A 15643-nucleotide genomic window follows, 5' to 3' on the forward strand; every position below is an offset into this window, starting at 1 on the left:
GGAAGTCTTTTTTCTGTGAGCTCCTGCATGACGCGTGCCACTTTTTCTTTCACAGCTTCAACGGACTTGAAATCCGTGTTCCTTTTAATGCAGATTTGACTTTGGGGGAACAGATAAAAGTCACATCGGGGGCCAGGTCAGGCGAATAAGGCGGTTGGCCTAAAACTGGGATGTTTGTACTTGGCTAGAAGACGTCTTGGACAGACAATGCAGTGTGAGCCGGCGTGTTGTCTGTGATGGAAAACCCCGTGACTTGTTCTTCCACAAATCGGGTCGTTTTTTTTCCTTACTCTTTCACGGAGTTGAGCAAGCACCTCATGGTAGTAATGTAGAACCACTCAAAAACTCGCGCACGTGATTAACATTCATCGCCATGAACTTCTTTTAATAAAAAATAAGTTTCAGTAGCGGTTTTATCAAGTTTTAATGTTGAATCTCACGACAATTCGTTGCTCTACTACATGTTTTCGGCAAAACGAAACTAACACCTCCTTACACAAACGACGATTCCGGTCAGACAGATTTCTTTACAAACACGTGAGACGCTGCACAATCGTAAGAGAAGGCTTTACGCTGCACAACTGTCGGTCGAAAAAGATTTGGCGCATGGATAGTTCTGTTGCAGCAGCATCAGTCTCGTTATTTAATAGCCACACCTCGTGTGATAAATTTCCCAAATAATAATAAAAATTAAAATCATTAAAAGACAAAAAAAAATTTCCTAAAAATAATAAATAATTTATTTCAAAAGCCATTTTGATTAATTCCGTGCTCTTAATGTAAATCGTTGCAATAATTCAACTCAAATTCAAGTAGCATGCTCTAAATGATAATGTTAAATTTATTTAAATTTATATTATAAATGGAGTTTTTTTGTTTTTAAATGTACATTATTTCATCGCATTTCTCCACGTCTTGTTTTATGGAATTAAGTCGAGTTTTGCAGTGTACGGCTCATATGGTTATTTTTTCTTAAACTTGCTCTGTTTTAAATTTTTGAAGGAAGTTTAACAAAGACCTCATGAAACCCCTTTGAAAAAGTGTCCTATACTTCAATAATTAATTATTTAAAATGCAGTAAATGATAAACCACTTCCCCTCAAAATATGGTATAGCAGCTTTATATGGTATAGTAGTATATGGTATAGTGGTATGGTATGGTATAAAATATGGTATATGTAGTAGCTTTAAATGGTTGGGGCAAAATTATTTTGTAAAAGATAATTAATAGTTAAGTCTTTTAAATAATCCATTTGGTTTAGCAGTTACAAGAAGACTGAAACCAAGACTGTATCATAATCTATGAAAAACAGAATTCCATTTCGAATATGTAAAAAAAAAACAACTTTGAAAAAAATCTCTCTGCCATAACTCTAGCTGGACCAACCAATCTTATGCATGTGTTTTCCTGTAATACACCATACAATGCGCTGAAATAGTTTTTTCAGTAATCAAGGAACTGACTCTAGGACTAATAGAATGTAAAAAAAAAGAATCAAATTAGCTAGATAAAAGTCGGTAACAATTACTCTAACACTCATTTATTTGAAAATTTGAAAGTTTCAAAAAATCCCCTCCACATATATTCATGTAAAAACCTGTTTGTCGCTGATCACTGATTAAATAAGTGATCATTTGTCGCCGATCATTGATTAAATAAGAGATCATTTGTCGCCGATCACTGATTAAATAAGTGATCATTTGTCGCCGATCACTGATTAAATAAGTGATCATTTGTCGCTGATCACTGATTAAATAAGTGATCGAGGAATTCGTCACCAATTTTTATCTATTGTACATTCTTTTTTTTTAACCAATACGATAACCAAAAAAAAAAAAATGCTGTTTAAAAAAATTTAAAAAACTACAATTTTGCAGAAAAATCTTTAAAATGACTTTAATATTTTTTCGACTATCTTTTAAACGGCTAAAATAATTAGCGCCGAAATGGGCAATACTCAATTTGATTGTGCGAGGTATATCTTTTTTTGCTTTTGTTTTTTGCTCTCCATTTAAATGCTTTATACAATTTATTATTTATATGCGTAGAATATCTCCATCCTGGTTGTTTTGCTGTACAGTTGGAGGATAAATATCAACGTGAAAAGAGCAATCGACCTGCAGGATGTTTATTTAGGTAATTTATTCCATAATTTAGTAAAATTTTTGGTTTTTGTAAAGTAAGGATGTGAAAAAGGAAATTAAATTACGAGTTTGAATAAAGCAGTAATCTGTAGTTGTTATTTTCATCATCACGAGTTTACTAGAAAGCAGCTCTTTTTATTTACATAAATGTAGAAATATAAAATATGTTTCTACTACAAAACAAACTGTAACTAAATATGTAACTACAAAATAAATCCTATACACTTGAGCTTGTATGATTACTGTTGTCTTTACATTTTAAACTCAAGTACGATACTTAAAAGAGTACTAGGTACCAAACATATGTTTCCGGCTGAGTACTTAGTAATAACGTGGCATTTTATTTTATTGTTTACGAGTTAGTTAATTAAAATATCATTCCAACTTTGGATGTTTTAAATAATGTGTACAATTCTATACCTTTCATAAAATGTAGGGAAACAATAAATTTATTAAATAATAATTGGTACTTATTTGTTAAACAATTTTACGTATTTCAAATTAAAATAAGAGGAATTAATTACGACTTTTCAAGTATTAATCTATTACAAATAAATGTAAACAAAGTAATCTTAACGTGAGTATTTAATACTTGTAACTACTAACAGGTAAATAATATTTACAAATACAGACAACTAACTAACTTATAAATAACAGATTAAAAATTCTGAATAACTTAATGTTTGTTTAATTTAATACACTTATCAACTAACAAGTAAGTAATATTTAGAATTACGAACTAAGTAACCTGTAAATGACGAATGAAACGATCTAAATAATTTTATGTTTATTAATTTATTTATCTGCTCAAGTCATACTAATTGTGAACTCCTAAGACCAATATGGACATAATGAGCCGAATTGTGGGGTTCCGTGAAACCATCCAACATTTATTGAATTCAATCCTTGCAATATTTAGTTTATATTATATAGTGATAGATAACTGTTAATTTCAGGAGTGCAAATAGCTTACTTCGCTATCATAGGAACCCAATTGCTAATCGTATTTCTAAGCATAATACTTCTCCTGGGCATTTTAAGGGTAAGTTACATATTTCATTATACTAAATTTTGTTAAAGTCACTAAATTTTCTAGAGTAAATCACTTAACTTTCTCTTTGCCATAACTTTTCAACTACAACATTGTAACTATTAGGGATTTATAGAGTAACGTGTAAAACAATAAGTTGGAAAAACTAAAAGAATATTTTGTAGTATAATTTTGTTAAGTTATGACTTGAAGAATGTTTTCTGTAAAAATTGGAGTGATTGTTGTTCAGATCTTCACTAACAATCTCTCCTATTTTCACAACCTTCTTAACGCCATCATTTAACAATTGTATTCCTTTACACAATATTCCTTTGGTTTTTCCGAACTTATTGTTTTACTCCAACCCAGCCTACATAGTATAATAAACACTTTACACAATAAATCCCTAATTATGTAGTTTATAAGTTAAAGTTTAAATCCAATTTTGTATATCAAGACATTTTTATTTGTTTATTTTTCTATTTTAGTTTTCTGTAAAAAAAAGAATTCTCTTTACAAATGTATTTATTTATTATTAATTGTATGTTTCTTTATATATTTCCTCTGAGTAGGAATGTTGATAAATGTTATAGGTATGTGTGCGTTTAGTTAGGAGTTAGATTACAGTTTGAATGTATTTATTTATTATTAATTGTATGTTTCTTTATATATTTCCTCTGAGTAGGAATGTTGATAAATGTTATAGGTATGTGTGCGTTTAGTTAGGAGTTAGATTACAGTTTGAATGTATTTATTTATTATTAATTGTGTGTTTCTTTATATATTTCCTCTGAGTAGGAATGTTGATAAATGTTATAGGTATGTGTGCGTTTAGTTAGGAGTTAGATTACAGTTTGAATGTATTTATTTATTATTAATTGTATGTTTCTTTATATATTTCCTCTGAGTAGGAATGTTGATAAATGTTATAGGTATGTGTGCGTTTAGTTAGGAGTTAGATTACAGTTTGAATGTATTTATTTATTATTAATTGTATGTTTCTTTATATATTTCCTCTGAGTAGGAATGTTGATAAATGTTATAGGTATGTGTGCGTTTAGTTAGGAGTTAGATTACAGTTTGAATGTATTTATTTATTATTAATTGTATGTTTCTTTATATATTTCCTCTGAGTAGGAATGTTGATAAATGTTATAGGTATGTGTGCGTTTAGTTAGGAGTTAGATTACAGTTTGAATGTATTTATTTATTATTAATTGTATGTTTCTTTATATATTTCCTCTGAGTAGGAATGTTGATAAATGTTATAGGTATGTGTGCGTTTAGTTAGGAGTTAGATTACAGTTTGAATGTATTTATTATTTTTGTTCCTCTTGTTTTGTTCCTTACATGTTCCTAATCTTGTTACACATTTCTTTTGAATTATTTGGCCAATGATCATTTTGCTTGTTCTTGTATTCGAATTTCTCCATTGGGTGTTTCAAAATATCTGGGGTAAACGCCGACTTTCTTTTAGCATAATTTATGTAATTTAAATTTATTGAAATTTAAGAAGTCTTACTCGTAAGATTTAATTAAGAGTCAATTGTACGTATTTAAGGTACTTTGAATTTGTTGAGTTTGTATAATGATAAAGTAAGTACGTTTTTCAATTTCGTAAAGCTCTAATTCGTATGTGCGAACACTATATTATTATAATAAGCGTCTTTTGTACAAAGTTGAATTTCGGGTGGTAGTCGAAGAGTAGCAAGTAGAATGAAGCGTTTATTGAAGTAAGTTTGTTTACGTCTGCTATGTGGGTCCCATATACAGGGTGAACCAGTAAGTATTGTCCATAGGCCTACTGTGTGTAGTACATCTAAAGTGGAGTTCAATGACGTATTGGCCAACTTCATATTTTCCTTTGTTCTTGAGTGACGTCACTTTTAATTTTTTTTCTAAAATCATTACTTTTTTCCAATAAAAATGTTATTACTCAGAAAGTTTTAGTTCGAATTCGATTCTGATGACACGGTTAGAAAGACAGATAAATTTTCTAAAAATTGATACCATTTCGAAGCATAAGTTATTCTCAGCCTCAATCAACAGCCTTAATCTTCCGCCGAATGCTGGAAAAATAAAAGTAATCGAAATTTTTAAGAAAACTCATTAGGCTCTTACGTGATCATTATCAGACCTAGGTGCTGGCACTTTTTATAAAAGTTTCCTTGTTTAATGGGCTTTCAAACGGTATATCATTTTCCAGGATTCCTTTTATCTTTGTATGAGAAATTACGTTTGTTTTGCAAGAAAACGTGTTCACGAGCACTCAACAGTTAGTTATCAAGTTGTTTAATTCATTGAAAACTCTTTTAGATGGGCCGATAGTCAATTTTTATGTAGATTGTCTTTAAATAAGGAAGTCAAAGGTTACAAATTGCACTAAAAAAAAAATTATAACTCTAAATATTTGAGAAAAAGTTAGGAAATATTTTAAACAAGTACCTACTACTTTTATAAAAAAAAAGTTCATATAGTTTGTATTTAATCCAAATTACAATTTCACACACAACTACACTGTTGAAAAAGAAAAAAATATGAATAAGCCTTCACAACCCTTTGAACCCACTAACAGATAATCGTTATATCTGAATTAGGTATTAACCAATACTACTAGGTGTCTTACAAATAAACTTCCCTTATCTGTTAGACTTGGTTTCAAAATTTTCTATTGTACCATAACACTGTTGAGTGCTCGTGAACACGTTTTCTTGCATATCAAACGTAATTTCTCATACAAAGATAAAAGGAATCCTGGAAAATGATATACCGTTTGAAAGCCTATTAAACAAGGAAACTTTTATAAAAAGTGCCAGCACCTGGGTCTGATAATGATCACGTAAGAGCCGAATGAGTTTTCTTAAAAATTTCGATTACTTTTATTTTTCCAGCATTCGGATGAAGATTGAGGCTGATTGGAGAATAACTTATGGTTTGAAATGGTATCATTTTTTAGGAAATTTATCTGTCTTTCTAACCGTGTCATCAGAATCGAATTCGGACTAAAACTTTCTGGGTAATAACATTTTTATTGGAAAAAAGTAATGATTTTAGAAAAAAACTTTGAAGTGACGTCACTCAAGAACAGAGGAAAATATGAAGTTGGCCAATACGTCATTGAACTTCACTTTAGATGTACTACACACAGTAGGCCTATGGACAATACTTACTGGTTCACCCTGTATAAGTTGCTTGTCCTAGTCGATGGTCTTTGGATGGTCGATGGAAGGTAATTTATTGGAAGAGTAGGCCTTTTGATATAAGTGAACATGGTGCATGCTGTGATTTCAACATTTCTCTGAAAGTTTTGTTCTTGCAGGAGGACACAGCGCTAATATCGCCTTGGATCGTGGGCTTCATAGCGCTAATGGCGATGGAAGCAGTGGCCATGGTCTACTCTAACGTACTAAGGGATCATGTTAATAAGGTAATCTTTACAACATTGTTTGGATTGAAAAAGAAAAGGCGATGTGACCTCTCATACGCTGGTTATTCTTGTAATTCTCAAGTCATAACTTCTATTTTTAATCAATTTTCCTCGAAAATGGTTCACAAAAATATGTTAAATCTGCATGTGTGTGTTATACATATATTATTATACACATGACGTTGACCCCGTTTTGATATTCCTAATATTTGTCGAGATATTTAAAATCAAAGTTACAATTTCATCTTATTCGTGATCTGTTTTCAATATTAATTTTCCACCAGAAATACACCGTTTTGGGAGATCCTCTGACTGCAAAAAAATGTTATTTGCGACGCTAAGCAACAAAAATAATAATAATTGAAGATTTAAAAAAAATGCAGAGTAATGTAATGGTTGTGGGAGAATCAGGATAAATTTGTTTTATATGTAATCAAATAAAAGCAATCATCACATCATTTTAATGTACCCTGTATGCAAGACTTCTTGACCTATCATTACGGTAAGAATATCTTGATAGGGAGGGGCGAGTGCTGGTCAAGAGCGTGGCTTTGTAAGTGGGAGATCCCCAGTTCGAATCCCGCGTATGCAGTCATTCATAATACTTAATACATCATAATATTTTCTTTTAATAAAATGTAGTCATAAACGGAATTCGAACTTGTGATCTCCCACTTACAAAGCCAATTTAGTGGGTTTTTCCGGATTTCTGCTTTCCTAAAAAGATATTAGTGATTGGTGGGTTTTAAATGGATCACCATGTATAATCTTTTTGGAGGGGGCGGTTTACAGTATTTGGCTCAATCAATTACAAGCCATAACATGATTACAATCATATTTCATTGATAATATCTGAAAATGAAATGGTATTTTTCACAGAATTTTATGCAGATCGTTAAAAATAAATTTTTGGGGAAACCATGAACAAAAAGAAAACATTGTAATGTGAAAGTAGCCATTTTCAATCGATTTACTAAATTTAGAAATTTATTCCAGGTAATTGAACTGTAAAAAATTACAAAATTAGTTTTTAAAGAATAGGTTAATCACCGGTGATAAAATTCTAAATTCGGGCAATTCGAAAACATTATTATAAAATTTAAACTAAACAATAAAGAAATGAGATGTAATGGAAAAGTTTCCAACTGAAAGGAAGTAATCTAATTTTCTAAAGTAAACATTAAAGAGAATTGATTCTCTGCATATACATTAATAATGTTCTATAATATTCTAGAAATTATTCACTTCTATGTAAGGGTTATAACAAAAGTTAGTTTCCTGTGTTAGCAGTATACTAAGAAAATTTAATTAAAGCGTGATGTGACCTGTCTAACTACTACAACCTATCAGTCTTTATTTTGAGGTGATCAGTTCAATAACTTCGTTTAGAAACATTATTTATATTTATTTCCACATCTTCTGTTAGTAAAAATATTTATTTATTAATCCAAAATTCTTCTTAATACAATATTATAGTAAACAATTGGTTGTAATCACCAGTTAAAATGAGCAATTTAGGATTGTTTTCTAGTTTTTAACTTCTATAGTTTGTTTACTGTTGAACCATAACCGAACTTCAATTCAGCTGTTCCGCATTTGGGTCCTTCACGATAAACGCTATACTTCTTTTTTTTTGGAGCAGACAGTAGAGCAAATAATTTCAGACTAATTTAAATTTAACATTCGCTCAAAGAAGAAAGGCCTTGACATCCACTAGAAAATAAACCAGAATTGCCTAGAAACCTACAGTTTATACTATCACAAGCCAATATAAAAACACTTGAAGCAATATAAATCAGTATTAAATTGACCAAATCCTCATTTAAATAGTAATCAATAGTATTAAATTTCCTCCCTAATGCTTTAATATGGCTAATCTTCACGTACAGAAGGCAAAAAATAAAAATAAATTCCTGTCTCTCGTAATCAAATAATAGATTTAATTTTTTTGCTTCCTGATGCTTCTCTTCTCCTCTTACTAGGAAGTATTTCAATCGTGCAGATTTTCGACTTTGATTTTTTGCTAGAAATAAACCGTTTTAAGCTCTCATGTGTACGACAGTTCTTTTTAAAAATTGTTCTGCGTGGACTACCTTATTTGGAATTACGTATCCACCGTGGTTCAAAAATTATTTAAAAAAATCATCCAATCTCAAATTTAATATCTGGTTTATAGGTTCCCAAAGGTTATCTGATTGCTATCAGCTTTTAGGTAAAATCAACTGGCCAGAAATAGCAACACTTTATTGAACAGCATTTTCGTTTGTTTTTGAAAACGGCCCAAATGATATTCCTCAAATTTGATTGTTTTTATTAGAAAATTCACCCAGGAAATTTAATGACAGCCGGGGCAGGCTTCTTCGAGTGCCACTTTATCCGTAGATATTCTCTGCACTGTTGACCTAACTTTATTATCAGGTCTCATGGGGGTACCTAAACGAAATATGATCTGTGCTTCCTTTAAGTTTGCTATTTTTGATGTGCTTTATTCTCACAATTTACGCACACAGGGTATCTCAAAAATGATACAAGTGGATTCTAAATCGAATGTTTGAGACGATCGCAATACTTTCCTTATTTTTAGAAAGAAAGTAAAAACTCATTTGAAACTTTTCTTCAATGTGTGGCATACAATGCTGTATTCGAAAATGGTTAATAAATTATTAGAGAAGAGAAGTTAGGGTTGGTGTTGGTCTAGTGGTCTAGCAAGAGTGTAGCTTTGTAAGTTGGAGATCCCCAGTTCAAATCTCCAGTATGAATACTTTTTATTTGTTGAAAAAAAAAAAAATTATATTTAAGTCTGAGCTTCCGCCCCCGTCCACGAAACTTTATTGGTAGTTGGACGTTAAGCCCGCCTGAAAAAAATAGGTGATTACTTTACTTTATTTTTACCTATTAGAGAAGATGCTTTAAACTGTGAAAGAAATTATTAATTAAGCGTAAAAGATGGTTACTTTATGAAAAAGAAGTTTGTTATTTTACGATGGGGAAATTATACGGATGAGTAATTTTTGTGTTCAAAGTTTGTTTTATTTAAAAAAGTAATAATAATAAAAACAGTAAATCATTAGGGAAGGAATTAGCTATGCGGTTAGCGTATTGGACTCCCACGCGGAGGACCCGGGTTCGAATCCAGCTGCTGACCTTTAGATTTTCTTTTCCTAGGAGCTTCTTACAGCTGTGTGTGTAACGAGAGAATACTGTTTGGAGGTCGGCAGTGCACTGAAAAAAGTTCCGAGCGCCAATAACCTCAGTTGTTGACGCGCCTTAAATTATAAAATAAATGATTACAGTAAGTTATTTAATTGATAGTATTAAATAAATAAAAATCAGAAGATGGCTGACTAGTTTAATCAATAATTCAGTATTAAATAAATAAAAATCAGAAGATGGCTGATCAGTTTAATCCGTAATTCAGTATTAAATAAATAAAAATCAGAAGATGGCTGACCAGTTTAATCAATAATTCAGTATTAAAAAAATAAAAATCAGAAGATGGCTGATCAGTTTAATCAATAATTCAGTATTAAATAAATAAAAATCAGAAGATGGCTGATCAGTTTAATCAATAATTCTTGGTAAAGAACTGAATTTGTATTATGGCACATTTTAGAAAACACTTGTTTTTGTCTAGTATTGTTTGTTGGCACTTGAAAATTTAACAAATGATAACAGTTCAGGGCAGTTTATATTATTATTTAGAACTTTGAAAATAAGTATTAAATTTGTAGCTTTTCTCCGAAACTGTAAAGTATTCAAGCCATTAAATTCCATTATGTTGTCGTATAATGCGTCCGTCATAGTTTTTTTTTTTTGCCTCCCGATACCAGGAACAGTCGTAGGAATCTTCTTTATAGAAAATGAAAATTAGTTGTTATTGAAACATTTGTGTATGATAGAGAACGTGACTTAAATTGAAATTGAAAGGATTATACAATAAAATCTTGGTGTTTTTTCGCTCAATATAAAAATGAAAAACCAAACATTCACCTCTTAGTCTCTCTCTTGAAAAAGCATGATAAGAAATTTACATGACATTTATAAAACTAGTTTTGCATATATATTTCTTTCTGGAAATCGATAAAGATTTTTATATAAAGAATTTATAACATGTTTTCTCGTTACCTGTGATGATGCGTACAGTTGAAGTATGAGATTCAGAAAAAAAAGATTATTTAGGAGAAGTTTTGCTGATAAGAAGTTGATGAGTTACTCGTCACTCTGTTTACAACTTCCCGGATAGAATAACCATTCTACGCCACTAGGTGTCAGTGAATGTAATTTGTTTGTTAGGCTTGAGTTACACAAAGAAACATCAATATTCCTGAAGTAGTAGTCCGCCTTTCCCTTGAATGATAGTAAAGATTCGTTTCAATATAATTATATGATTTAACGAAATTACATTTTTCTCCACTTCTTTAATAAAAATCTAACTTTATTTTGTTTCAGAAATTCGATACGCTTTGCAAAATTGAAGTTATTTTCTACATTTCAAGATCAGTATTGAACGTAAGTAACCAAGTAATTAGTAATTTACTACTAAAAAGCCAAACTTTAATCACAAAAAACCCTTTTTGTTTTTGTTAAACTTTAGCTTGTCAACATAATCATTTTATTGTATTAGACTAAATGAAGTTTATTACTCCATAGCCTTGTTTTAATCTAATATTACCATCAGTGTAATTTTATTAAACAGTGTTTATTCGCTATAAGTAATTTGTTATCTTCCTTTCACTACTTATATGTGTATGTACTTCATGTTCAATTTTCTGTAGTATATTGCATTTTCCACACGGTATTATAAGTTTTTTTAATCCTCTGGGTCAGCAAAAAATAGTCTTTTTGAATATATTTACTGATAGAATTTGCAAGCTAGCCATTATGTGGTAAAGCCTAATTACTTTTAGGATTTGTGGCACTTGATGTTTCTGGGATTCCCAGCCAGCAAGTCCCGTCTTAAAACAATTTTATGCCGAAAAATTTAGGAATTGGAGAATGAAGAATCCACATGCCATATTTAATTATAGTCACTGCTTACTATATATTATATAATTATAACTAATAATAAATTATTATTATTATTTTATAATTATACATTTTGTGAAGTTTTTCTTCTATCTTTTACTATTTATTTGAAAGAAAAACTTCAACTACAACTAGTGACTGCCACTAGTTATATTAAATAAGTGGGTTCGTAAAGAATAAAACTCGCTAAACTTTAAGCAAACCTGATTTATTAGCACAGTAACATTACTAACATTTACTAGCAACTATTACTATTCCCTACAGTCACAGCAGTCTACTGTTACACACTTACTACATAAATACACAACAAAAACTGTTCAACTGATCCGCACTGCACTGAATTGCACTAGACTCGACTTCACTAACAAAACTGAACTCAACTCATTGCTTACTCACTCACTAACCACCTAACTGGCTAACTGGTTAAATCAGAAACACTGACTCTGTAAAACTCTGACTGACTGGGGCCGCTCACTTGGTTTTTATACAGTAATGGAACGTTCTAGACTTCGCCAGAAACTCCTAGAACAATCTAGGCCTTTCTGTCTGGCCCAGGTAAAGTCTGGACTTTTGTTAGCCCCCTCTCAGCGGCCCCTCAACGTACCATAGGCTCCATCCCCTCCCAAGAGTCGACGCTAAGGTCACTTCGTTTCACTATACTATATAATTCAACTAGCAGCATTACTCCTCCACAATACATAAATTTCATTTCCATCCAGGCAGTACTCGTATAGCTCCTTTTATAGGACTAACGTTGACCTCCTAAGGAACATTCTAACTATTGTTTCTGAATAACAGGAGGTCAGAAAATTCTGAGGACTACTAACAAACTATTTTATTATTTTTTTTTAAATCTTTTTTCTTTTCTAAGATAATTTAAATTTACAACTTAAATACTATCTTAAAGAAAAGGTGATATGGAGATCGTTGTAAATGGTTAGATTTGATCCAGAATACTGAAAAGTAACAATATTTTTAATTTATGATTTTCAACTGTAGGATTAGCTTTGCTGAAAACTGGTACTTTGGTTAGACACCGCAGTTCAAGTCCTTTTTGTCCATATATTTGAGAATTGATGTATGTATTACATATATTTTCAAGCGAATGTCTTAATCTTTATTTATTTTAAAGATATATTACCTACCTTGCAGTCTGTTAATAAGTCGGTATCGTTTGTTCATTTTTTGTTTTTTAAGTCGAATAAAGGGAGTTCCAAGTCAGCCTTTAGTCAGTGTAGAGCCCAAGCTAGCGACATTTGAGTGAACTGTTGGCAGAGGAGCAGAAGGATGTACACATATATGATTGCTACTTATAAAATTTATGATATAAATTATTATTTGTAAATTAAGTCTTTTAAGAGTGATTCACATTCAGATTTGTTTGTTTACAGATACTTGCAATAATTGGTGTCATGAAATTCTACAACCTCATACGCTCTGGTGTCAGCTTCAAAATCCCCGAAGCAATAGAACTGTGATATGTTAATATAAAAACGAATGGATATTCATTTAAAAAACAAAAAAAACTTTTTTTATTTTTGGAATTATTATTTTACATAAAGAAAAGAAAGAAAATAATTACATTGTATTAAGATAAAATAATAAATTTGTATGTATTGATAAATAATTAAAAATCTAAAGTGTATTACAACTATTATTAGTGCTAAAAAAAAAGTGGCCAAAATGGATTGTTGTTAACTCAGCTTGCGTCTCTGTATTTGTACATAAATAACCGGTGTTAGTTTTTAAAAGAAAGAAAAATTATCTACTAAGATGGACTGGCTTCTGTAGCTAATATTTCTATCCATTTAACCAGGTACTACATTTGTATACAGCCTGTTAGTCTGTAAACACTATATCATGTAATTTTGTTTATAAACAAAATTAGTATAAAAAAAAGAATGCTTCATAAAATGTTTTATTTTCCCTTTTAAAATCTATAGTCCTTTCTAATTCTCAAAATTGCCAACAGGTAGCTCTCAGTGCTATATTTCAAAAGCGGTTGGCAATCTATTGTGTTCCTATCCCACTTCTTACTTAAAATTTAATTACCAGCATTGCGCATGCCACCCCTAAGTGTTGTTTTTTCTCAAGGATAAAGGTGCAGTAAGTATAATCTAATATAATGAAAATTATTAGAGTAACTATCAATCTTAAACACAGCTTGAGTAACAAGGATATTTTTTGGTTAAATAATAATATAAGCAAATTAAATCATTACCCTTAATATTCACTACATACCATTCTTACCCAAAAGTATCAAGTCAAAAGTACCTTATAAATGTGTTTCATTAGTTATTTTTTAAGTTCTAACATTTTAGAAAGTTGATTGTATACAGTGCGCATATTTCTACCTGTTTTCCACATGTAAGAGTTTTTGTTAGTGTACTATATTAAGGCTAAATAGAACTGACTACCCAGTATATGTGTTTTCTAAATCGGTATCTAAGTAGTTGCTTTGTTTAAAGGTGTGATGAATATGGTTTTGCTGAAATCTAGTGCCGTAGTTGTTCATTGTTCGATATCCGCAGTATGTGTTTGATGTTGAGGTCCACAAGTTGTTAGAATACCTTTTCCAAAAAAATGTCGTGAAGAGAGCCATTCAGAACCGTTCCATTATAGTGATCCATTATTTTTACTATGTTTTCTATTGAATTCCCTAAGTTATAGAGTTACGAGGGTCGTTTGAAAAGTCCGTGCAAAAATAAAAACTACTTAATTTTTGGGGGTAAACCTTTTTTATTTTTCAACATAGTCTCCTTTTAGGCTTATACACTTCGTCCAACGCTGCTCTAGTTTGTTCAACCCTTCCGAATAATAGGATTTGTCCAAGTCTGAAAAATAGCTATTCGTTTCTGCAATCACCTCCTCGTTTGAATAAAATCTTTTTCCCGCCAGCCATTTCTCCATATTGGGGAACAAATAGTAGTCCGAGGGAGCCAAGTCTGGAGAATAGGGGGGATGTGAAACGAGTTGGAACCCTATTTCCATTAATTTTGCGACCACAACTGCTGAGGTATGAGCTGGTGCGTTGTCGTGATGGAAAAGCACTTTTTTTGTGGGCCAATCGTGGGCGTTTTTCTTGCAGCTCGGTTTTCAAACGGTCCAATAACGATGAATAATATGCACCTGTAATAGTTTTACCCTTTTCCAGATAGTCGATGAGGATTATTCCTTGCGAATCCCAAAAGACAGTCGCCATAATCTTTTCGCCTTTTTTGGCGCAGATTCCCCCTTGGTAACCCATTGTTTAGATTGTTCTTTGGTCTCAGGAGTGTAGTGATGTATCCATGTTTCATCCACAGTGACGAAACGACGCTTAAAGTCCTGCGGATTCTTCTGGAACAGCTGCTAACCGTCCTTGCAACACTTCACACGATTTCGTTTTTGGTCAAGCGTGAGCAATCGCGGCACCCAACTTGCGGATAGCTTTGTCATGTCCAAATGTTGATGCAAAATATTATGTACCCGTTCATTTGAGATGCCCACAGCACTAGCAATCTCACGCACCTTCACTCTTCTGTCATCCATCACCATATCATGGATTTTATCAATGATTTCTGGAGTAGTAACCTCAACAGGGCGTCCAGAACGTTCAGCGTCACTTGTGCCCATATGGCCACTCCGAAAATTTTGAAACCACTTATAAACTGTTCTAATCGAAGGTGCAGAGTTACCATAATGTTTATCAAGCTTCTCTTTAGTCTCCTGAGGCGTTTTGCCTTTCATAAAGTAGTGTTTAATCAACACACGAAATTCTTTTTCGTCCATTTTCTGAAAATCACTCGACTTCCTCGATTCAAACGAATGTCAAACACAAAGAAATAGACCGATCTGGCTGAAACTTGGTTTGTGTTCTTCCAAGAGATGCTACTAACTAATCATAACCTCGATACGCGCCAGTGGGGCTATCTCTCTGACTTTGCACGGACTTTTCAAACGACCCTCGTATGTTTGAAATCATAGTGTTAGGCTCCATGAAGTCTAGTACCGTTGTTGTTATTCTATTCTATATT

The 15643-nt window shown here is 31.7% G+C and overlaps 1 protein-coding gene across 7 annotated transcripts in view; it reads left to right on the forward strand.

The window, feature by feature from the left end:
• Nucleotides 1–13529, forward strand: part of LOC141459166 (uncharacterized) — a 481720-nt gene extending 468191 nt beyond the window's left edge. For all 7 annotated transcript variants that reach the window (XM_074137887.1, XM_074137891.1, XM_074137885.1 and 4 more), the window contains 5 exons: nucleotides 2050–2137; nucleotides 3102–3187; nucleotides 6495–6602; nucleotides 11052–11111; nucleotides 13019–13529. In XM_074137887.1, the coding sequence (XP_073993988.1) occupies nucleotides 2050–2137; nucleotides 3102–3187; nucleotides 6495–6602; nucleotides 11052–11111; nucleotides 13019–13105 (429 nt within the window). In that variant the 3' untranslated portion in view covers nucleotides 13106–13529. The remainder of the gene's footprint in view (nucleotides 1–2049; nucleotides 2138–3101; nucleotides 3188–6494; nucleotides 6603–11051; nucleotides 11112–13018) is intronic.
• Nucleotides 13530–15643: the final 2114 nt, after the last annotated feature.

This window comes from Rhodnius prolixus, unplaced genomic scaffold (genome assembly GCF_049639745.1).
Source record: "Rhodnius prolixus isolate KJV_2025 unplaced genomic scaffold, Rpr scaffold_11, whole genome shotgun sequence".
Lineage (NCBI taxonomy): Eukaryota > Metazoa > Arthropoda > Insecta > Hemiptera > Reduviidae > Rhodnius > Rhodnius prolixus.